General features: G+C 40.1%; 1 protein-coding gene across 6 annotated transcripts in view; it reads right to left on the minus strand.

Moving 5' to 3' along the window:
• LOC309386795 (dystonin-like) overlaps positions 1-25,665 on the minus strand; it is a gene marked incomplete at its 5' end in the record, with an annotated part of 348,938 nt that overhangs the window by 92,271 nt on the left and 231,002 nt on the right. For all 6 annotated transcript variants that reach the window (XM_081942582.1, XM_081942577.1, XM_081942581.1 and 3 more), the window contains 6 exons: positions 8,496-9,970; positions 11,113-11,608; positions 13,348-13,547; positions 18,437-18,566; positions 18,940-19,175; positions 19,947-20,015. In XM_081942582.1, coding sequence (XP_081798708.1) covers positions 8,496-9,970; positions 11,113-11,608; positions 13,348-13,547; positions 18,437-18,566; positions 18,940-19,175; positions 19,947-20,015 — 2,606 coding nt within the window. The remainder of the gene's footprint in view (positions 1-8,495; positions 9,971-11,112; positions 11,609-13,347; positions 13,548-18,436; positions 18,567-18,939; positions 19,176-19,946; positions 20,016-25,665) is intronic.

Below are 25,665 nucleotides of genomic sequence, written 5' to 3' on the forward strand. Positions count from 1 at the left end.
GCTTGGAAAAACCCATCTTCTTTATCAATAAGCCATGCCGAAGAAGCCCTTTAAGGAGGAAAAAAACCCAACAATCCAGACAAACTGCAAAAATGTTACAACCAAGGCACTTGGAAAGTTTTCAAGAAAAAAAATATAATTCAAGAAAGTAAATCAGGTACATTCAAGAATAAGAGGATAATCTCCACTCGAAAAGCAGTTTCTTCCTTGTGTCCTGAAAGTTCCTGTGCGAAGCGTTCGGAAGTTCCCTATGGAACGTGCCGTTTTCTGAGCAGCCAAATGAAAAGATATTTTTTAAAAAGCTACGGAAGAAAACTTCTCTCCGACCGCTTGGGCAGCGTTCTGCTTAAAGCTGGCTATCCTCTGTAAGGCGGCAGTGCAGCCGGAAGCCACAACGTTTCTCCTTCCACAAAGGCACGACAGATTTACATTCTCTTCTGATTTCATTGGAGCTGGGAAGAGAGCACCCGGTCAATATTCGGATCAGCGTTAGCTGTAGCAAAGAAGGCATAAAAGGAAATTCCCAGCCGTAAATGTTCAGCCATGCTGCCCAGTGTGGCTGGGAAGCTTTCTATCTCTCCCTGGTTTCTTCTGATCTGACAGGCATCGTCCTCCCTAGAGTGAGCTTAAAAGAAACACCCTTTCTGTTCTTCAGGCAACATCTGCTGCTAAACCCATTCACTCCCTGAGCATTATGCTAACAGAGCATTAGTAGGAGTCTGACCTCTCAGCTTCCCCCCATCCCCCACCCCCGCCCTTACGTTTCCTGCCTCACATGGCTTAGCTTAGCCATGTCTCACTTTTACTGTTTGTCTTGTCTTTTTGCTCTTTGGGGGGGGGGGGATAAACAGAGGAGCAAGTTCCTATCAGCACTCAGCTCATCAGAGCTATCCCTCTGTAACCCTGACGGAAAAGGGAGAAAGTAATGGTTTAGAACAGAGTCGGAAACCATGATAATTGGTTCAAAATGTCAAGCCGAGTAACCTGACACTCTACAAGATGGTCCTGGCTACTAAAAACTGTCTCCAGCACTAAAAAAAATCAGTTTAAATTAACAGGCTGGTCTTATTTATAAACAATTACTGCCGACATCAGGAGGCATTCTGGAAGTAAAAGGATGCAAAGTTACATTTCCTTCACTCGATATTTGTAATCCACACACACACGATTAAAATTCTATTTAACAACTTCCTCTGAAAAACTAACAATGTGCCCTTTGTGATATCTTAGTTCGGGCTATTGGAAATGGAATTGATAGCTTTGCCCTTATTTTCATTTCCTGGTTCTCAGACTACACTGTGAAAATCAAACAAACGCAAGAATGTAAACCATTACTCCTGACTTGAATTAAAAATGAAAAACAAAGCAGAGTGATAGCATTGGGCAGAATAACCATTTCAAATAAGGAAAATAACACATTTTTGAAGAAAAATATTCCCATAAAATGTGATCATGAAAGACTATTTTTCCCATTCCGTGTTCTGTTTACCATCCCCTAATTCAGATATTTGTCGACTGGCCTGTTAAATAAGCTTCCAAACTTATATTTTAGGAAGCTCCATCTGATCATGACTATGCTATTCATTTCAAGAAAGTATTCCCATGTGTTTCTCCATCTAACACAGGACTCCCCAACCTGTGGGCTACGGCCCACTACTGGGCAGCAGTTTATTTCCAACCGGGCTGTGTGAGTAGCCAGCTGATGCACATGCACGCACAGCCCCACTCACACAAGCATTGTGGAGGCTTGGGGGCATACTTGTATGAGTGATGTGAGAGCTTAGGCCGCGCTTGCGTCAGTTGCTCCAGGCCCCACTCATGCTCGCATCATGGGCGCTCTGAGTCACATTCATATGAGCGTTGGGGGCACTTGGGGCTCCACTCACTTGAGCGTCGCAAATACTCAGGCCCCAATGGCCCCTCATATGAGCATCACAGGTACTGAGGGCCCCACTTGCACATGCCCCTCCCACAAAACCATCCTCTCTTTCCTCCTTCACCTCTCTCTCTGGGCCGCCAATCCGGAAAAGTTGGAGAACTCTTATCTAACAAACTGAGTACATTCCTCAAAATAAAACTCAAGCAATAGGATCTGGGCCAATATAGAATTCCATAATCAGAATCCTAAAGAGACAAGGATCAAGTGCAGATAGTCCTCAACTTACAACAGTTCTTTTAGTGACTGTTCAAAGTTGCAACGGCACTGAAAAAAGTGACTTATGACCACTTTCCCACTTACGACCATTGAAGCATCCCCATGGTCACATGAACAAAATTCAGATGCTCGGCAACTGACTCATATTTATGACGGTTGCAGCGTCCTGGGATCATGTTTTACGAACTGTTGACAAGCAAATCAATAGGGAAACCTGATTCACTTAACAACCATGTTACTAACTTAACAACTGAAGTGATTCTCTTAAAACTGCAGCAAAGAAAGGCTGTAAAATGGAGCAGAATTCACTTAACAAATGTTTTACTTAGCAATAGAAATTTTGGGCTCAATTATGGTAGTCAAGGACTACCTGTATCTACAAATCTAATACAGTACACTTCTACCTCTTTAATAGTGCAAAATGAAGTGACACTTTGAATAGCCATAACGTGTGGCTTCTTAAAATGATTCAAAAGGAACAGAATTCCTATCACTAGAGAGGATCACTCCATCATCACCATCTTCACAGCATCTGACTTTTCTTTTCTGTTATTTATAATATACTAGCAAGTGAGGAGAGACCGTGGCTATTTTAAATGATATGCAAACTCTAATCCTAATGCAAATAATCAGAATCAATATGTCTTCATCAGGAAAAATCCATACTAGGATTAGCCCTACCAAAATACCAGGAAGGCAACTTACTTCTGGCAGTACTGTATGTAGTACAATAGATGATCGTATCTAAATCCAGATAGTTTTTCAATATAACTATTCGCTTAATGACTATTACAAACGGCACTGAAAAAAGTGATACATATGTCTGTTTTCCACACTCACAACTGCTGCAGCATCCCTGTGGTCATGTGATCAAAATTCAGACTCTTGGCAACTGGCATGTATTTATGATGGTTGCGATGGGGTCACGTGACTACCTTCTGTGACCTCCTGACAAGCAAAGTCAATGGGAAAAGCTAGATTCCCTTAACAATTGTGTTATGAACAACTACAGTGATTCACTTAACAATTGTGGCAAGAAAGGTCATAATATGGAGCACAATTCATTTAACAACTGTCTTGCTAAACAACCAAACTTTTGGGCTCAATTGTTTTCATAAGAGAGGACTATCTTTAATGCTGGCTTTGAGATGCTGGCTTTAATTTGAGAACCCAAATAAGCCAACAGTGATTTGGCTCTGAACTTTAAAGATCTGCTACACATTTGTGGGTACCTGAACGTAAGTATATTTTACCTGCTCCATTCTTTTCTAATACCTGGAAACTATATATTAAAGTGTGGGTGTCAAACTCAAGGCCTGCGGGCCAGATGTGGCTGTAAAGTAGTTGGATCTGGCCCGCAGTCTATCCAATGTGAAGAGGAAAGTTCAGGCCAGCGTAGTTTCCGCCTGGTCTACATAATGCGAAGAGGAATGACCCGATCTACCCTATGCAGAGAGGAAAGGCCAGGACAGAGTAGCTCATGCTCAGTTGACACAATGCAAATAGGAACTGCCAGGCAAGGGTAGCTTTATCCCGGTCTAACCCATGCGAAGAGGAAAGATCGGGGCAACGTGGTGTTGGTCCAGTCTACCCAATGCAAAGATGAAACATGCCAACAGTTTGGCGAGTGGCGTCAAGCTGGCCACGCCCGCCCAATCAGCCATGCCCACCCAGCCTCCCAAGGTCAACCACAGCCCTGATGCAGCCCTCAATGACTTTGTATTTGACGCCCCTGTATTAAAGCTATATGGCCTGAAAAATAACTTTCATTTATATGAATGAAGAATATGATCTATATATGTGGAGATTAAAAAGTACCAAGTTACTTTGGATGAGAACAATACTTGCAAGCAAATTAATCCTGATTCCATTACTACTCAAATAATCTACTCAAATAATTTAATATACATTCATTTTATCTATTGAAATACCTATTTAGGCCCAGATTTTGCCTGAAGTTTTATCAGAAGTCATATTCTGACCCATATTTGAGTACTAGAAACATATTTATCCTTTAAAGCACCCATATTAATCGCCTAGGAAACAAAAAGACACTTAATGAAGCATAGGTAGTCCTCGATTTACGATCACAATTGAGCCCAAAATTTCTGTTGCTAAGTGAGACATTTGTTGAATGAATTTTGCCCCATTTAACAACCTTTCTTAGCACAGTTAAGTGAATTACTGCAGTTGTTAAGTCAGTAACCTGGCTGTTAAGTGAACCTGGCTTGTCCATTGACTTTGCTTGTCAGAAGATCACAAATGGTGATCACGTGACCATGGGACACTGCAATTGTCATAAATATAAACCAGTTGCCAAGCAGCTGAATTTTGATTACATGATCATGGGGATGCTGCAATGATCGTAAGTGTGAAAAGCACGCATAAGCCACTTTTTTCAATTCCACTGTAACTTCAAACAGTCACTAAATGAACTGTTATAAGTCGAGGACTACTTGTATAAGACTCAATATCAATTCCATATACTTTAATAAAAGAAATGTGGCAGGTTTATTAATAAATTAATGTGCACACATTTCAAGTATCATTATAGGACAGCGATGGCGAACCTTTTTTGGCTCGTGTGCCACAAGTGGGGGGAGCGCGGGGGGGTCGTGTGCGGGCGTGCCGCACCCATAATGCAACACACGATCCCCCAGTGTGCATGCACGCACAACACCCCCCCCCCATTTTTACATGCTTTTTTCGCCCTCCCCAGGCTCCAGAGGCTTTATAGGAGCCTGGGGAGGGCGAAAAGAGCCTCCCCCGCCCCCCTGGAGGCCCTCCGGAGGCTTCAGGGACCGTCCGGAGGCTTCCCTGAAGCCTTCGGAACGCTTAAAATGACCCTCCGAGCAACCCGGAAGTCACTTCCGGTTTGCTCAGAGGGTGGTTTTAAGCGTTCCGAAGGCTTCAGGGAAGCCTCTGGACGGTCCCTGAAGCCTCCGGGGGGGGACGGGACAGGGGAGGCTCTTTTCGCCCTCCCCAGGCTCCTATAAAGCCTCTGGAGCCTGGGGAAGGCGAAAAATAGCTTTAAAAAGGTGAACTCAGTTGGGCAGCGCGCGCATGTGCGCTGGCCAGCTGACAGGGCAGCGCCTCGCGTGCTCTGACAAGTGGCTCTGCGTGCCACTTGTGGCACGCGTGCCATAGGTTCGCCATCACTGTTATAGGACATTAATCAAACTCTACCTTCCCACAAGCCTATGTTAAATAATCAAGTTTACAAAAAATGTAGGAATTTTTTTCCCCAAGAATTGTTTCAATTAGTTTGACTTATATCAGAAAGATTAGCATAATATAGTTATGTTATACCGGTCATCTACTGATCTGTCCATACCCATTCAATATGTTAAATATAATATAAAATGAAATATGAAACATCATGGACATTAGATTGAGAAAAGGTAAGAAATGGTAAATAGTAAAGATGCCATTACTAAGGATATAGGTGAAATGAAGCAGTGGTGAAATTCAAAAAATTTAACTACCAGTTTGGTGGGCGTGGCAGGGGAAGGATACTGCAAAATCTCCATTCCCACCCCACTCTGGGGCCAGTCAGAGGTGGTATTTGCTGATTCTCTGAACTACTCAAAATGAAATGTTTGTAGTGATGTTGCCATGTATGTACAGCTTCTGGGAAGGGTGTTACAAAACTCACCACGACTGAAGGTATTTCATTTCTCTTTCCAACCATATTTGTGTTGAGATTGGGGAAAGAGCAAGATTACAGACACTTACGGGAGTGCACCATTGAAAACATATGAAAGAAAGCGATCATTTAATTATCAAGGTTCCAATGTATTAATTATAAAAATTATCTGCTTATGCCAGTTATGTCTGTGTGCGATGTCAATACATGAGAATTAGAATTAGCCCAAAGCACATATTCCAGTAGAGAGAAGTTCCCTGAAGATGGGCTCTAGCATGAGGCCAAAAGCTCAGAAGACTAAATATCTCTGATCTTGGTAATCAATCCAGATTCAATCTTGCACATTCAAGCAACTTCAAACCCAACTGAGTTTTAAAATAAGAAGTTATCTTGAACTCAACCCCAAAATAAGCACAACCATCTTGGAATGAAACAGTGTACCTGTGCAGCCCTAGACAACAACTACCCTCCAGCAAGGACTCAAAAATAACCTCTCAAGTCGCCCAGTTCTGTGCTACCATTTGTATGATAATCTATACTTAGGATTGGAAATTCTTATAATAGTGGATTTATTTTAGTAACTATGTTCTTAATTATTTTTAGACCCTATTATACTTATTTTCTCTCTCAACACACACAGACTTGTAAAACTTCATTTATTTTATTTTATATATATATTCACATTAATTTCTTTTTAAAACGTTTTTATTCAATATGTTATTTGTATCTGGCCTCAGAGCTGTAATAAACAAATTTGAATTTAATTTAAGACTTGGGTAATAATACGGTGGGATCACTTTGAAGCAGCTTAAGCTTTATAAGGACAGCCCAGGTTAAGCATGTTACATCAGTCTCATCTGAGTTATTATAGCAGACCCCCAAAAAAGGCTTTTGCTTGGTCTCTGTTCTCTACAGACTAAGGACTTTTCCAGCCTACAGCATTGTCCTGGGCAGTTCTAATGAACAGCTTATGAAATTCAAGTTTATGCCTTGAAGTCCAACACAAGGTAATTTCTTTTTCTTTCACACTGGGGATTCTTGGACTCACTAGAGACTCTAGTGATAAATTCTGCCAGAAGGCTTTTTTGGAAGAGAGCCTGAGTTAAAAGATAGAAACCAGGACTGTGTTTCAGCAGAACTACACAAGCTATTGGCCCACTGCCTTTGCCTAGCCTCACCTCCACATTCTTTTGTTTTCCTGACCGATTGGCACTTTCCCTGAGCTTGGGAACCTAACTTAGACAGGTCCTCCTGAGTACATAATCCTTGGCCTGATCCCAGGTTGTGACTCTTGGACAACCCCCTGGAACAAATGTTTGGCTTGGCTCTACCTAGGACTTTGCAATATATGTTAAGTATGAAAATGTATGTGTCTCTGCCAGCTGTTGAGAAGAACGCAAGTTATATAGCCTCCCCCTCCCCCTCCTCTCCTTATTGTCTCCCTTTTGGAATTGTTTGACATTAAAACACTAATTGGAGCTGCATCTCCTTCTTCTTGCATGACAGTATAATGGCTCTTGGTGTGGGGTAAACGAAACTGAATTCCTTACGCAATACCTGTCTCTCAGGTTACTATTCTCCCTGCATTCCACCTGGATATGGAAAGGATGGTTTGAGACTACCAGTACTATCCACTGTCCCTTCAACTGTTCCTGAAAGAGTGTGTGTGTGTGTGTGTGTGTGTGTGTGTATGTGTGTGTGTGTGTGTGTGTGTGTGTGTGTGTGTATGTATGTATGTATGTATGTATGTATGTATGTATGTATGTATGTATATAGATTGCTCCTGGAAGCACCAAGCCGGAAGCACCAGCCTGAAGATGATGAATGAGACTTCATCGAAACGTCGTGAAGATACTTCCAATTCTACGTGGGAGAAAACCCGAACAACCAAAGACGTGTGTGTGTGTGTGTGTGTGTGTGTGTACATACATACATACATACATACATACATACATACATACATACATATATATGTTTTCGTAGATTTTCACGGGTGTAGGTATGCTGGTCTTGTTGTATTTGGGTCTTTTCCCGTAAAGACCCGAATACAACACACACACACACACACACACACACACACACACAGAGTTTCTTAAAACATCTCAAGGTCTACTGTAACTTTTAAAGCAGCTTCTTTTTTTTGGGGGGGGGGGGATGAGAACCATATTTGGCCTTCACTGTATGGGATTATTTTTTCCCAAAAAAGGGAAAGACAACATAAGAGATATAGACTTACGCAAGCGAAGATGAAATCCAATTCTATTTCATTTACATCTATACACAGTCACAATGTTATTATAATTCACTCAGGATTATATGGGCAGTGCTATCATCCAACAACACCATCTGGAGGAACTTCCTCCAACACGGTGAAATAACTCTGCAGCATATAGAAACCAGTGAGAGTGGCATCGAAGAGTGGGAAACAACAGTACAAGCATATTGTGCAGAAAACCTAACATTTCAAAAAGTTTTAAGACATGCTAAAGTTTGCACATGTATAAAACTATCTTTTTTAAAAACAAACCAAAGCTAAAATTGTGGATACTCTTTAATCTTTAACGCACACCAAGGCCTGAACTCATCAATCACAAATATGTTGGATGACAGATAATGAGTTAACGGTGGTAACAAATTTGCTGCGTACAGTATTTTGACAGCTCTGTTCCAAAGCTATAGGGAGAATTATCTTACCTGAAATACTTTCAGTTGTTGATTAATAATCTCTGTTTCCATTCCAACAAGGCCTTGGGATTCTTCATGTTCTTCAGCTTCCTCAAGCAGTTTGGCAAATCCCTTTAGTTTGCTGTAAAATTCTTCAACACGATTAATAGTCCCTTTGATCTGCTCTTCCCTGGTTTTTGCCCTGTCCAATAATTTGTTGCACTGCTTATTCAGAGCCTCTAAATCCCTTTTTATACCTGCAAGATCAGGAGACGCCTCTGCGTCACTTGCTAACATCACTTTACATGACTTGTTTGCATTTTCATTGTTGCTTATCAGTTCCTGCAATTTTTCGAGGAAAACTTTGATACCCTCTTGTTGGGACTGCAGAGTGACAAGGTCCCTGGCCACAGGAGCCATGCTATCCAACTCATCATCACACTCTGCAAATTGGGAAAACAGCTCTCGAATGGTATTTTGGAAATGGCCAATTCCTTGGAGCTTGGTTTCCAGGAAGGAACATTCGTCCTCAACCTGCTGGCTAACAGTGTTGAATTCTTCTTCTAATGACTCTGCCTGCAACAAGATGTCAGAGACATTTGCTGAATCAGAAGCATCCACTACCAGATCTTGGGCAAGTTTTTTTGTCACATCCACTTGTGACTTCAATGTCTGAAGGGCTTTCTGCTGAGTCTGCATAATAGTTAAGTGTTTATTACTGTAAGTCTGAGGTTTAAGAGCATTGTGTATTTCTAATTGTTCCCTAGTATTCTTCAACTGCTCCTTAATGTCCTGGGATGATTCTTGAAATTCTTTTACTCTCCGAGACATCTTTTCCAGAGTATCTGCTTTAATATGTAACTGTTCTGTAATCATATCCATCTTCTGTATCAATAGTTTCTTTTCCTCTTCAATAATATCCTTATCAGTTTGACAGGCGCCAAGAAAACTCTCTGCTGCATTATTTAATAGCTCAACAATCCCTTGGTGTTTGTCCAAATCTTTCTGCCAAATCTTCACCTGAGCAATGGAATCCTCTATCTCAACAGGATCGATACCTATTTTAATTTCTGCTAAATTATTCTGGCACTTGGTTATCCAGGGTTGCAGGACCTCTACGTGTTCTCTGTATCGGAGAGCCTTTTCCAAACAATCATTCAACTTATCTTGCCTTTCATTCACTTGTTTATGCAGCTCATCCCAGTTAGCTTTGAGCCTGTTGAGCTGGGACTGCAATTCTGTTTTTTCTGTCCCCTGAGTCTTCTGAAGCAGATTTTCACCTTCTGAAATTATTTTTTCATATGAGTCAATCTGGTCAGACAATGCTGCCTTAAACTCTTTCTGATCCTCAATTAAAGACCGAAGGCTTTCTAGTTTAGTGGAAATGGGAAGAGACCGATTTTGTGTTTGTTTCTTTGTGTCCAGCCATGATTGAAAGTCTTTAGACATTTGTTGGAATTGATGAGAACTTGCATAGGTTAACTGAAGTTGTTCAATGAGACTACCTGAAAAAGATTTTTAAAAAATATGCTTTAAAAATACTGTAAGCCAAGTCAGTTAAAATAGGATGGGTTTTATTTCAGTCTAAGAGAATTGTTATTTCTAAGAAATGTATGCCATAGTTATATTCAATTTGGATTTATCTAGTCAAAATGTATTGTTTTTTTAATAATGTAAGGTTATTTTAAGGCGTAAAACAAAATCAGAAGTAGCAAAACAACCTTAAATTGACTATGGAGATTCTCAGTCATTTGGGTCATGGTTGTCCCAAAGGTGCTTTTTCAAGAATCAACTGGAGTTTCTGGTTTTTCTTTGAAGACATTTTGCTTCTCATCCAAGAAGCTTCTTCAGCTGAAATGTCTTCAAAGAAAAAACAGAAACTCCAGTTGACACTTGAAAAAGCACCTTTGGGAGAATCTGAAATTGAGATATTCCTGTGAATCTGAGAAAAAAAAATCATGTCCAGGGTTATCATCGGTTTCAGAGGTGTTTCTAATTAGTGTAATAGAAATAACATGTATTGCTTATGCAATTAACTGTCTCCTTTAGTCTATAATAAACATGTAATACGTTTTACTATAAAATGGTAATTACATAAGCTTTCTTCAAAGCCATGCCAGAGAAAATGCAAATATCACTGCCAATGCCTGTTAAAGAGTTCTATGCTCTGTTAAAGTATGCCTTGTTTAAATCTGAAATTTAATACTGCTTCCCATGGTATAATTCCTCCATATTCTAAACCTCCCAGTGAATCTGTGTGAAACTCCATTGTGCTTAAAATATATCTATACAGGAGAAATATACGCATTGAGATTTCTTCAATGTTCCTTAAATCAAGGAACAAGGAGAGTGGTAGTTCATTGGTGCTGAAATAATCTGTCCATGTGTATAAATCTTCCATCAATTGTGTCTCGTTCAATATCAAATACAGAGATCCAAGATACCAGTCATATCTAGAAAAACATACCTATCACCATCCATCCACACAATTCAGGCCCCAGGGGATATCTCCTTTCTTTCAAACACGTTCTAGCTATCTGGGGGATAATTGCAACGCTGATTTTAGTGTAAGGCTAATTTTCATTCCAAGGAATGGGACATTTTCCCACTATTTAGGATTTTTTTTTTCAACTGCTTTGCCACTTACCTGCTTTTTGCTCCATCTCCTTGAAAGGCTTGAAGACAACTTCTAATTGCCTGACGAGTTCAGCTCTCAAGTAATCTTCTGCCACCAACGCAGACAATTCCTCGCATACAACCTGAGCCGCATTTATGTGTAACATTTCTTGGTCTATTTCGCCTTTTATTTCCTGAGCCGTTTCCAGTTGCTGCTTGACAGAATCGGAGTCTGCACTTATAGCCAGGTTCTGGCTGAGTTTCTTCTCCAGAGTGCTAAGTTTCTCAGAGAGGCTTTTCAGACAGTTTTGGTACTCTGTGCTTTTGACAATGACTTGTTCAATTCGACCACAGCGGTCGCTCAGCTGTCCTGTTAAACCATCCCATTTCTGTGCCACCGCTGTCAGCTGCTGCTTCACTCTTTCATGAGTAGGTGGGTGCTCTCCTGGCCTCTGCAGGATTCCCTGACCTGCTTCAGTCAGCTGTTCATACTGGGGTTTCCGGGTATCAAACTCTTTGAGCAGAATCTGAGGAGCCAGAATATGTTAGAAGTTAATTCTGGACAAGTACGAGGAAGAACCACCATCACCCTAATTTGCACTTGAGCTTGCACCATTTCTCATATAAATGGAAGCTGTTCTGCCAAAGCCATATTTGTACATGCAGATTCATTATTTAGACTTGCCTCAGAAAGGCTGTTCCTGTTTAACAGCTTATCTCCTCTCTATATAAAATAGCAAAAATCCAACTGGCCGCATAAGGTCTTTTATATGTCAGTAAATAGGCTTACTGATAATAAATACTGACTTCAGTTCTAGTATAGTTACTGCTGTGATTAAGCCATAACCAATGCTATTTAATGGGCCAACTATCTCTAACTTTAGTTCCAAACTCTTAATATAACTGCTTTAGTCTAGCTTGGCTAATACCATTATATACAATTTAATGTGTGTGGGTGTATACTGAGAAAGAGAGATGAATTTCAGCACACATTTGAAGATAGATTGAAAATATTTAATACTGCCAATAGAAGAGAATATATGTAGCTCCGGGTTGAACTATGGAGTCCTTTGTGCAGGATTTTCTGAGCTTGGTTGCTTGCTTGCAGGCATTTCATTACTCAACTAGGTAGCATCATCAGTGCTAGTGAGTGTGGGGTTTACTTCACATGTATATATAATAGCTTACCTTGCAGGATTGAGAAGGTAGTATTTTTTCCCTTGGCAATTCCTTGTTAGAATATTGTTTTCCGTATCTGGTGTTAATGCCTGTTTTATTGACTGCTGAAGATAATGTGTTCTGGTTTTTTGTTTCTTTTTTTTTAATTATTATTATAACAATATATCTGAATTTTATCATACACTTTGAATGGTATGCAAATGTAGTTTATTTTTCTGTGTCTATTTATGCCTGATTTGTCTGAATGTCAAGCTTCCAGGAATTCCATAGCTTTTTTGGATTTAGCTTGATCTAGGATTCTCACAGTATCTCAACTGAATCTATGGTTGGGTTTGTCCATGTGTAGTAAGGTTAAGGAATTTTCATCATGACTTCTGACTGTTAATTGCTGTTAATGGATGCACTCTGCTAGTCTCCTGCCTATCTGTTCTATATGGTGGCTATGAAAGTACTTAGGGGTCAGCAACCCACGGCTCTGAAGCCACAAGTGGCTCTTTCATCCCTCTGCTGTGGCTCCCTGTCTCCGGTCGGCACCACAATTTTGAGAGGAACTCCCGGTTTGGGGGGGGGGGGGCAAGCACATCAGGAGGAGACTCTATGGCAAGGAGCGGGTTTTCTGGTCAGCTCCACAATTGATAGGGATTTCGGTTAGGACAGGTAGAGGAAAAATGATGCCATGCTAGGAAGAGACTCTATGGTGGGGGAACCGGACTTCCGGTTGGCTCCAGAATTGAATGGGGGGCTTCTGGTTAGGATCTTTGTGGCTCTTTGAGTGTTTAAGGTTGCCGACCCCTGCCTTATACTGTATGTTGTAGATTACTCTAAGCTCAGAGACCACCTACTAGGCCTCCTTTGCCACAGTAAATACAACCTCTGAAAGACAGACACTGATTTTTTTTTAGCAAACTTATTTTTATTTTTTTATATTCATTATGAAATATGTAGTTTGCATGGGTGGGGGGGAAGTAAACTACACTAGAGTTACTAATAAATCAATAATTAATAAATCAAAAATTTATTTTGGTTATATTTTGAACAGAAAAAAATCCCCACAAGCTCCATTACAAAAACAGATTAAAATATTTACCTGGACTTGCTGCTTCTGTGTGTTTAACATGTTTGGGTCAATTGATAGTGGTCCAAGCACACTGATCATTAATTCTTTTTCAACCAGCCATTGGCTTAACTGAGCCTCAGTTGCTTGAAACTGGGTGAGGTAATTTGAAGATTCCTCCATTTTTTTCTGTCTATCAGCTGCTACCTGGCTGAGTTGACTCCATTTGGAATCTATGACAAAATAAACACTGAATTTTAAAATTACATCTTAGAAAATGTTTTTCTTCACTAAGCGAGGCTGGGCGGCAAACCTCCTCTTAAACTGTTAACAATACATTGGCAGAAAACCATACCAGAAGAGGAAAAACCGGTATTTTGGAAGAGGGTAAATGGGTGCTTACAAGCTGTCTGTAGTTAGGTCATCCAAACTGGCCCAGGATTTTTCAGAAATCTACTATTAACTTCACCACAAGTTATTCATAAAATGTCTAAAGTAATGCCAGTTTCTTCAGACCATCACACCTCAATCTAAGACTCTTTACCAAAAATCTCAAGAGCGGAAGAGCATGGACTTCATCAAATTCTGCTTCACTATTTATGTTCAGTTTGATGTACGAAGATACCAACAAATCATCCATGAGATCACCACTCTCAAGCAGAGACTACAATGCAGAACCTGAAATTATAGCACTCTCACACATACAGTACAAGCAAAAGTATGGATGTGGTATGTAGAAGACACCTTTGTGACAACTAGAGGAGACACATTAAACAACATTTCAAAGGAATAAAATTCACAGGGAAAGAAGTAAACAACAACACCACACTGCCCTTCCTGGATATCCTCAACTACTCCATTAACCAAGTGCTTTACTACCGAAGTAACACCCACAGGAGAAGTGTTATAAGAATATTAATCAGGTGACTAAAAACATCTGATTAGCAGCAACCTCGAACACCAGAAAACAAAAATAAACCACTTATACAACATATTCCAAAGAATGGATACCCACATAACTTTATCAAAAAGGGCCTGACCACACAACACTAAATCACAAACAATACATACATTAAAAAATCTCAAAAATAACCACAGACTACTACAACCACATGGCCAATTAAAGTCCTCAAAAATATAAGTAAACCAAAAGACCCAATACGACAAGAAGGGAAAAAACAGCAGTAATCTACAACATCCAGTGTAAGAACTTTTAACAGCACCATGTACAACAAACAGGCAGAAGACTAGCAAAGCAGATCCATGAAGACCCAAATAGCAGATAGAAGACATGAAACATCCTTAATTTCACAGCACATGGACCATCTTAACCGAAGTATCATCTACGAAACTATGAGCATCCTAAAGGTAAAGGTTTTCCCATATCCAGCTATATTGGACTTTGAGGTACAGATGTCAAACTCACGGTGTCATGTTGCTGTATTGCAACATTTTTTTCCCTTCACAGAGCTGGGGTGGATGTGGACTGTACATGACACATCCGGCCTGTGAGCTGCCAGTTTGACACCCCTGCTCTGAGGGGTAGTGCTCATCTTTGTTTCTTAGCTGAAGCCAGCATTGTCAGAAGACCGTTTCCATGATTATTTGGCAGCATAATTATACACCAAGATGCATGGGACACTGCTACCTTCCTACCGAAGTGTTACCTATTTAACTACTCACATTTGCATGCTTTCGAACTGCTAGGTGAGCAGGAGCTTGGACAAGTAATGGGAGTTCGCCCCATCACATGGTGCTCGAGTCTCAAACCTGGACTGTCAGCTTTCCAATTGACAAGCTCAGCATCTTTAACTGCTGAGCCATCGCACGTCCCCCTGAGTATCCTAGACCTGTGATGGCGAACCTATGGCACGCGTGCCACAAGTGGCACGCGGAGCCATTTGTCAGGGCACGCGAGGCGCTGCCCTGTCAGCTGGCCAGCTGATTTCATCATTTTTAAAAGCTATGTCCGAGGCTTCCCTGACGCCTTCGGAGCGCTTAAAACGACCCTCCGAGCAAACCGGAAGTCACTTTTGGTTTGCTCGGAAGGTGGTTTTAAGCGCTCAGAAGGCTTCAGGGATGGTCCCTGAACCCTCCGGGGGGGTCGGGGGAGGCTCTGTTCGCCCTCCCCAGGCTCCTATAAAGCCCCTGGAGCCTGGGGAGGGCAAAAAAAAACCATGTAAAAATGGGGGGTCGCGCGTTGTGCGCGCATGCACACTGGGGGGTCGCGCGTTGCATTATGGGTGTGGCATGCCCGCACACGACCCCCCTGCGCTCCCCCCACTTATGGCACGGGAGCAAAAAAAGGTTCACCATCACTGTCCTAGACCAGTGGTGGGCAACCTTTTTTTTCAACTGAGCCAAATCTCGCCAAAACCACGATTGAAATTTACTTTGAGAGCCACATTTTTAAAACCAAAAATGCATAGGATGGTACACTGTTTTTAGTTTCAATAAGTTTTTATTGAGAATATTCTGCATGCAAGTATCCACATAGGTCGGGAGGATACAATAACACAACTAATAAAACAAAAACTTTAGAACGATATTATTTATCGATAACGTTAAATTCCATAAAATTTGCCTTGCAATGTAGAGAAAATTACATCCTGACATTGACTGACAAAGTCACAACCACTAATGTGAACATTGGCCTTGCATTTCCTTCGATAGTTTGAGTAAGTCAGGTTTGTATGTTGTTGTTTTTAATTTCATCTCTCTCTCCCACTTTCTTTCTTTTTTTTCTTTTTCTTTCTCTCTCTCTCTCTGGCTCTTTGTCTCTCTCTCCCTCCCTCCCCCATCTCTGTCACTCTGTGTGTGTGTGTGTCTGTCTGTCTCTCACTCACTCTGTGTGTGTGTGTGTCTGTCTCTGTCTCTCCCTCTGTCTCTCTCCCCTCCCTTCCTCTCTCTCTGTCACTCTGTGTATGTGGGTGTGTCTGTCTCTCACTCATTCACTTAATCACTCACTCTGTGTGTGTCTCTCTGTCTGTCTATCTTTCTCTCCCTCCCTCCCCCTCTCTGTCTCTCTCTGTCTCTGTGTGTGTGTGTGTCTGTCTGTCAGTCTCTCTCTGATTCCCTCCCTCACTCCCTCTCTCTGTTCCTCTCTCTGTCTGTCTTTCTCACTCACACACACACACACACACACACACACACACTGTGGTCACCTTGTTGAGTGTTCCAATCACATTTGAAACACTCAACAACTGGCCTGCATTTATGGTATTTTGCAGCATTCTGCAGTCATAGGACCAAAATTTGTTGTCACTCGCCCGGGCTTTTGTAGAAGCTTCCCTCCGAAGCCCAAGAGGAGGGAGGGGAGCGGGCACCCGGCACACAGAAGAGCCGCATTAAAGGGTGTAAAGAGCCGCATGTGGCTCCCGAGCCGCGGGTTGCCCACCACTGTCCTAGACCAAGCTAAATCCAAAAATGCTAAGGAATTCCTAGAAGCTTGGCACTCAGCCACATCAATCATTAACAGACACACAGATGTTTATACAGCATTCCAAAGAGACAATGAAAAGGATAAAAAAGGAAACAAAAAACCCAAAACAGCTCCTAATCAGTAATCAACACCAAGATAAGCAGCGATTAACACCAAACAAACAATCAAGCGGGAAACAATACCCTAATCAAGGAATTACCATCTCAGACAATAACGTAATGAAGAACAGCCTAATCAAGGAGCTACCAAGGAGAAAACAATACTTTCACCAACACTATATATAAACAGAGAGCAAACCCCACCTTTTTCCAATTCATTTAGCGACTGTTCAACATTACAATGGCACTGAAAAAAGTAACCTATGACCATTTTTACACTTATGACCATTGCAGCATTTCCATGGTCACGTGATTTCCATTTGGATACTTGACAACTAACTCACATTTATGATTGTTGCAGTTTCCCGGGGTCATGCGATCCCCTTTTGCAACCTTCTGACAAGGAAAGTCAATAGGGTAGTCAGATTCACTTTACAATCAGGTTACTAACTTAACAACTGCAGCGATTCACTTAACAAATGTGGCAAGGAAATTCGTAAAATGGGGCAAACTCACTTAACAAAATTTTCACTTAACAACATAAATTTTGGGCTCCTTTGTGGTCATAAGTTGAGGACTGCCTATATCTGTAACCATGTTCCTCCTTTTGTTGTAAAAGGATTGGGATTGTGTTGTGATGCTTAAGCATCATTCTGATATGCCTTAAGGACACAATTGAGTTTTGCTGAAATCTGAGTGAGTTGAGGAAACTTTAATACTTTACACAGAAGAAGAGGGAGTTAATTCTCCACATGAATTAGCTCCATGTCTGTCATGATGCAGCTTTTCTGTTTTTAGTATTATTAACAAATGATATTTTTAGAAAATAGGGCATAGCATATTTTTCCTGAATTTAAAACAAAGCCTAATTGTATATGTAATCTCTGTCTATTTATACACTGCCACAATGTAATTGTTCTTTTACGGTGATCTGCTTATTTGCCTATGCCCTTTCCTTCTTTCATAATTTTTTAATATGATTGTTACATATTTATAGCTTCCTGTCCTGTAGGTTTGTATGGCAATGCTCACCACAATCAATGATGCACAAGTTAAAAAGCATTTTTTGAAGTTCAACAATTCCAGGAGAGGTGGGTATGGGAGAATTGTTATGCATAACTTTTTTGTCCAAACATGGTCAGATTCTCAGAATCTGGCAAAAATGTCTAAGAGGGATGTTTTAGAAAAATAGCCAAATGACACAAAACACGGAAAATATATTACAGAACAAAAAAACAGCATGAAGAAACATTAAAAAGACTGTTTTCCAAATTAACTCTACAGTGCCAATGCCTTGGTCTTGATTAAGCTGAAATAGCAGCAGAGTGGGCGTAGCTGATTAACCTTCTAATATTTTTATTTTGAATAAGTTGGAGAGTTTACAATAAAAAATGCATTGAACTACAGTATTTTCTGAATTGCTGTAGAAAACTTCAACCTACACAAGAGACGCAGCTGTACAAATGACACTGTAGTGCTAGATATAGTAATATACAAGCAGGTAACCACTGCTGAATTTAAATATATTAGCATATTAACTCTCAGATCTATCCAATGCCTACAGGAAGCAAAACGTTAATACCTATTTCCTTTAACATTTGTTTCCATTTTGGCACCTCAGAAGAATCAGGGTTTTTTCCCAGCAACTCTGTGACTCTGTCCTTCAGATCTTGCACTTTACTCTCATTCTGCTTCAATTCTGTTTCAAACAGCTACAACAAACGAAATGAACAGTGTGTAAAGCGTAAAAGTACATAAATCAAGATGTTGGCTTCAATGGTGACCAGCTGGTCTCTTTATCTGATTACACAAATTTAATAGTATAATCCAGGCTATTAAAAGTGAAAATCTGATTTTACTACAGATATAACTTACTTATTGTTAAATATTTTGGGGATTTGTAAGACTGCTTAATCACCAAGCAGTAACTCCACTAATGTATTCAGCAGATGTCCACAATGAACCTGTGCAAAAATGTATGGCAGAATGGTCTTCTATATTATTAACCTGATGTTTCCATAAATCTAAAAAATCACTTTACACATTAATTATTCTCCATAGGTAAGTTTTGAAGATGGAAGTTACCTTATGCTGATCAACTTTTTCTTTAACTGTTTCACTGTCAAGGACAGTGGTTTCCCATTTGGCTGCAACTGTGTCCATTTTCTGTAACCATTCCATCATTGAACTTGTTTCTTCTTGAATGTTCTGCATATTTAAAAGCATCGATTCCAATTCTGTTCTTTTGTCCTTCAGTGTTGCTCCCAAGTCATCGTAACTCTGATTTACAGTTGACATGCTATTTTGAATCGTGGTCAGTTCTGTGAGAAAGGAGGTCCCAGATGTGTTTATCTTAAACACTAAATTACATAATATTTTGTCTGAAGACACAAGTACAATAAAAAGTTTAAATTCCTATTTATATACCGTATACACACTTAGAGAGAGATTTTTGCTTCTTCCACTGATAGCTAAGTATGGATAAATTAATAAATATTAAAAGAAAATTATTTAGGGAAAAAAGATTTTCCAAACTGCAAACTGTTACTGTATGAAGTCAAAATTGTGCAAGTATCTTGTTTTAGGATTCTTGTTTTAAGATTCTGTTTGTCAATTTCATGACGAACGAAGTTGATTTCTCGATTTGTACCGTTTGATATATATTATACCGTTATTACCTTCCTAACATATTTCAGATTGATTAGCCAAGGAAGATTGTGAATGCTCAGACTGGTTTGGATCATCTTTGTCTCTTCAAACCATCACCCTCAGGTGAAACAAATCCTGTGAAGAAAACTTTCTATCTGATGTTTGAGCCTCCACAGTACCTTGCACATTCTTTTGAGTTATTTTGTTTAATCCTAACAGAGGCCATTACCTATATATATGGAATTGGATTTTGTTTTCATGGACCAGCGTAACTGCTTTTTAATATTCATGGATGAGGCAAATTTGGAATTCTGGATCTTGCCCTGATTCTTTAATCATAACCAGTAAGAAAATTATGGGATTTCAGGAAATCTATTTAAGGTGCAAGTTAAGACTAAGATTCTAGTATAAATCTAGCTGAAATACAATTAAGTGGTGCTTACCTTTGTTTGTCATGAAACCCTGATTACCAGTAGCTGTTTCATCTCCATTTAGTATTGCCCCAGGCACATCTAAAAATAATGAAAAACCAAGATTCAGTTCATAATTACTTAAGAAATTCTAAAATTCTTTTTCATCAAGATACAAGGACTAGACTAGATTTAACATGGAAATATAAATGATCGCATTCATTTTTTTAAAAAATTGACTTAATTAAAGGTAATACATATTTGATTGGGAGTACGTTACCAGTAGAACACAACCTTCCATTTTCCTCTATCCCATTTTTCCCATTAGGAACAGTGGTCAGAAATCATGGGGAGAAAAACCTTAATTTCCCTCACTAGCCCTCCTTAGATATTAACTTTTACAATAGATCACATCATAACTGATTCTGATGCTATGTGCGGTTTATCTCGCAGATGTAAAAATTGTCTTTGGGAGGATGCATGTGATTATTTAAACTAACTGTACTCAACCGTTGGAAGGTGGTCTCTGCTGTTTTAAGTATTTTATCCTGAGCAAGGAATTGTCCTACCAAGAGATTTCTTGCACTGATGTAGCAACTTCTGTTTCATCGGAATACAGTACTACAATTCAGCAAATAAATAAAAAGTCAGCACTGCGCTTGTTTGTTCTGGACCATCTGTTCTAATTTCTGAAACCATGAGAAACGCTCTGAACGGCTAGGTTGAAAAATTGCAATCATGAATTAACATGCATAAGTCTTTAACTGTGCAAAGGGATCCTAAATATTGCTTGAGATCATGACACATGTCATGTGTCATAAGAGGCAACCCAAACTTTAATTTTAGCACAATCATCACTTTATTGTGTGATTAGTAAATTTCTAAATCACAAAACTGGTTTCAGAAATGCTGACGTTGAGCTGGGCCAAAGCCAACTTGATGATGCATTAAAATATCAATTATTTATGACAGAAATAAGAGCTCTTATTAGTATCTATTGCTTTTCTTTATAAGCAAGATTGCAAAAAATGATTATTTAATGGAGCAGAATTAATTGGAGCCTTGGAAAAGGCCAGGTTATTCACTTCTCACTAGCAGCTGGGAAGTGAGCATTAGTCTAATGGCAGCTGGAACATAAGGAGACAAAATAAGTGAATTAAGTAAGTGAGATATGCTCATAATACAGTAAGAGCTTCCTATATTTCAACCTGTGGCAGAATTCTCACTAACGTATCAGCCACTAAGGTTCCACTTTTCAAAGTAAATCTAATACAGAAGTGAGCAGCTTTCTTAGCAGATTTTTGCTATTACTGTTTACTGTTTATTTGGATTTATATGCCACCCTTCTCCAAAAGGACTCAGGGCGGCGTACAACATTAAAAAACACATATCCTAAAACTTTAAAAAAAATTATATACATATCCAAAAAAACAACCAAATTTAAAAGACAATACATTTAAAATAAGTTAAAATTAACAGGCCAGGCCGGCTTGCTGGAAAAGCCAACTTTTTAGGGCGCGTCGGAATGTTATTAAAATAACATTTCCTTTACCTATTAATATGAATCAGCAGGTCCATGTGGTCTCTATTCTAACCTTGTTTGAATGGCATCTTTAAACCTGGTTTTCTCCATCAGGCCTTGGAGATTGATGGTGGGCTACTTGTGGGAATGTTTTATTTTAAAGCCTTGAATTTATTTTACTCTTGCTAGAAGTTCATTGCTCTTTTGTGTTTTGTATAATTCCAAATTGTTTAGTGCTCAGAGTCATTATGGAGTCAGGAGGTCTTACAAATTTTATAGCCTGATAACTAGACTGCTATTATAGAATTCTTTATTGGCCAAGTGTGATTGGACACCCAAGGTATTTGTCTTTGATGCATATGCTCTCAGTGTGCATAAAAGGGAAAAAAAGAAAAAAGGAGTGGAAAAAGGTTCATCAAGAATTATAAGATATAACACTTAGTGATAGTCATAGGTTACTAATAAACAATCAAATCATACTAGCAAACAAACAGAACAATATAAATTGCAAAAATAAAAGCAACATGGTTATAGTCATAAGTGGGAGGAAATAGGTAATGGGAAGGATGAGAAGAATAGTAATACAGTCTTAGTAAATAGTTTGTTAGTATTGTGGGAATTAGTTGTTTAGCAGTTGTTTAGATGGCATTCGGGGGGAAAAACTGTCCTTGTGTCTAGTTGTTCTGGTGTGCACTTCCCTATAATGTCGTTTTGAGGATAGAAGTTGAAACAATTTATGTCCAGGATGTGAGGGGTCTGTTGATATTTTCACAACCCTCTTTTTGATTCGTGCAGTATACAGGTCCTCAGTGGAAACCAGGCAGTGGTGGGATTCAGCCAGTTCGCACCACTTTGGGAGAACCAGCTGCTAACTTTCTGAGCAGTTTGGTGAACTGGTTGTTGGAAGAAATCATTAGGGCAGTTGTTAAATTATTTGAACCCCACCACTGAAGGCAGGTTGGTAGTAATTGTTTTTTCTGCAGTTTTAATTATCCATTGAAATCTGTGTCTGTCTTGTTTGGTTGCAGAGCCAAACCAAACTAGCTTGCTACTGTTACCAATGGTGAATAATACTAGATTTCTAGTTTTTTTCTTCTTTCTTTTCCTTTACAACAGGCGGCCTTAGGAATTGACTATATACTGTATATTTAAAGTGCTGTAATTTAGAAAGACTAGATTCAGCTCTTTTCCTTTTCCTTCAAGGAGGATTTTCACAGTATACAGTACACTCAGATGGACAGTTTTTCAGCTTAAATTCTCTTCTGATAATACTTAAAGCCAGTAATATCATGGAACAAAATGTACAGACTGTGGAATGTTTTGGGTTAGTTTCCCCAAGAGTGCTTCAGAGTAAGAAAAGGCTCATATTAGCACCCTGACTACAACTCTTTAAAGCAAGGCTGTCAAACTCCCAGCCCATGGGCCGGATGTGTCATGCGCTGGCCATGCCCATGCCCAGTTTAAGTAAAGGGAGGGGGAAGTCCTGACACATCACATGACACCACCTTAATGACATGAGTTTGACACCCCTGCTTTTAAGCATCTGTGCCTTTGTTTAATTCTTTGGCAGTGCAGAGAACAGAGAATCATGTCTGAAGTGCTGATCAACATTAATCGGGATGCAAATTGTCATAATATACCCTTGAATCATTCTCACTCTCTGGACTGTGTATTATAGGAAGGTGAGACATTTAATTAATTTACAGTTTGTAACATACTACAATATGGATATTTTGATTGCATACAACAAAGTAAACAGATCAAAGCAGTGTTTAGAGTGACAAAGCCACCTCAAGAAGGATGGTACTAAACAATCGGCTGGATTTAAGAACCCGGGAGAATGGAATTATTTTCAACTCCCTTATTGAATATCAAGAAAGAGAACAGAACTGCAAGAAACTCTGAAGGCATTGAATTGTAAAACATGGGGCCCAAAATAGAAAAAGCCTACTACCTAATCAATATTCCTTAACCCAACCAGGAGCGAAAACTCAGCAGGCTTTCTCAAAATATTACTGGGCAGATTTAGTTCAGTAACCCAAAGACTGTACCGAATGTGGATTCACCTCTGGTTAAAAATCCCATAAGATCTTGAAACACAATGCCCAGTTGCTACAATTGCAAAATGAAGAGGAATGATGGGCCTGTCCCAAGATATGTTGTACCCTGAGGCAAAGTAGCCCCATTCATAAACAATGACAACTTCCCCCTTACTCAGTCAAGGTGTATGGTACTCAAGATCTATCAATATATTCTGGCAGTGAAGCAGAAAAATCTTACCCTTACAGAATAGTACAAGTAATGAAGATAGACCACATTCAATATCATCAAAATCAGATACCTATCTACCTAATGCTAGCACCAATCTAGTGTATTTTAAGATATCATAGCTGTTCTGATCACTACACAGTGGATGCATTAGCCCAACCATGTGGGATTGTCACTTCTGTGAACTGCATCCCACTCTCTCTCTTTTGAGCACTCAGGCCTAAAGATCCTGTGAGAGCATCACATGATGAAGCAGGCCTGTTGTTGTTGAGTTGGTGGGTAAACTGTGTCATGATCTCCAGTAACAAGAAGAAAATATTTCCCACAATAATTATGAATGAAGAGATTGTGAAGATAAAGTTCGGAGTAAGCTTTTTGCCTTTAAACAGCATCCTTCTATCCTATTTCACCAATTGTGGAAAAGAACTCTAGGTTTTCTGTCACCAGCGCAAGCACCTACAACAAGCCAAGTTTGCTGAGCTGTGGCATCACAATATTGTTCTGAGGCTTACTTATTTACATGCGATCTTACAACACAAATTACAAAAGGGCAAACTTTTCACTGAAATATCGCAACACAATATTCCCAACTTACCTCCCCTGCTTCCTTCCCATGAATAGCATGCTTCTGATCTGCTGCTTATTTCTCCACAGGAACTTAATGAAATTTGGAACAAAACAAACTCCACATCGAAATGATGTCCCGGTGTTTGGAAGCCGTACGGGTCTGGATGGATGACAACCGACTAAAACTCAACCCTTCCAAGACGGAGTGGCTGTGGCTTCCGGCCTCCCGGTTCAACCAGTTGCTTCCATCTCTGGCCATTGGGGGCGTGCAACTGGCCCCCATGGAACAGGTGCGCAATTTGGGCGTCCTCCTAGATGCCCGGCTGTCCATGGATGACCATGTAACAGCCGTGGCAAGGGGGGCGTTCCATCAGGTTCGCCTGATGCGCCAATTGCGCCCCTTATTGGACCGGGATGCCCTACGCACAGTCACCCATGCGCTAGTGACGTCTCGCCTGGACTACTGCAATGCTCTCTACATGGGGCTTCCCTTGAGATGCACTCGGAGACTGCAGTTAGTCCAGAACGCGGCCGCGCGGGTGATTATGGGGAGGACGAGATACTCCCCTGTAACACCTCTCCTGCGCGAGCTGCACTGGCTTCCTGTAGTCTATCGAGTGCGTTTCAAGGTTTTGATTATGATCTTTAAAGCGCTTCATGGCACAGGACCTAGTTACATGCAGGATCGCATCCTGCCCCATACATCCCTACGACCAATCCGCTCACACAGAGAGGGACTTCTTCGGGTGCCGTCCGCCAAACAGTGTCGGGGGGCGACACCCAGGAGCAGAGCCTTCTCTGTGATGGGCCCAGCCCTATGGAATGACCTCCCCCGTGACATCAGGACTACTTCCGATCTCCGCTCCTTCCGTGTACAGTTGAAGACCCACCTCTTTCAACTATCTGGCCTGGCTCAACCGTAAATTTTTTCTTATTCCTCCTGACAGTTCTTTTAAATTTTTAAATTTTAAATTGTGTTTTTACAATTGGGGTATTTTAATGGTGACTTTTAATTGTCCAATGTGATGTAATTTGTTACCTCCTCCGTGCATGTTATGTCCTGTATATATGTAGGTTTATGTGTTTGTATATATGTTTTATGTTTTATACTCCATTGTACGCCGCCCCGAGTCCTGTCTGGAAAGGGAGCGGCTAATAAATTTAAATTTATTATTATTATTATTACAGAAGCAGCAAGACAAAATAAGTCAAAGGGGCGTAACAGAGCAGAATTGCCCCAATGTAATAAAAAAAGGATTACGTTTTGCTATTCAAGTAGGAAAGAAAGTTGAAGTACTTATAAGAAAGAGTGTGTGACAGGAACGGTATCTCATCTTGCTTGAAACAATACAATGGTAAGCAAGCAATTGGGATGATACCCATGGGTGTCTAAGA

This window comes from Natrix helvetica (genome assembly GCF_964273705.1).
Source record: "Natrix helvetica genome assembly, chromosome: 2".
Taxonomy (NCBI): domain Eukaryota; kingdom Metazoa; phylum Chordata; class Lepidosauria; order Squamata; family Natricidae; genus Natrix; species Natrix helvetica.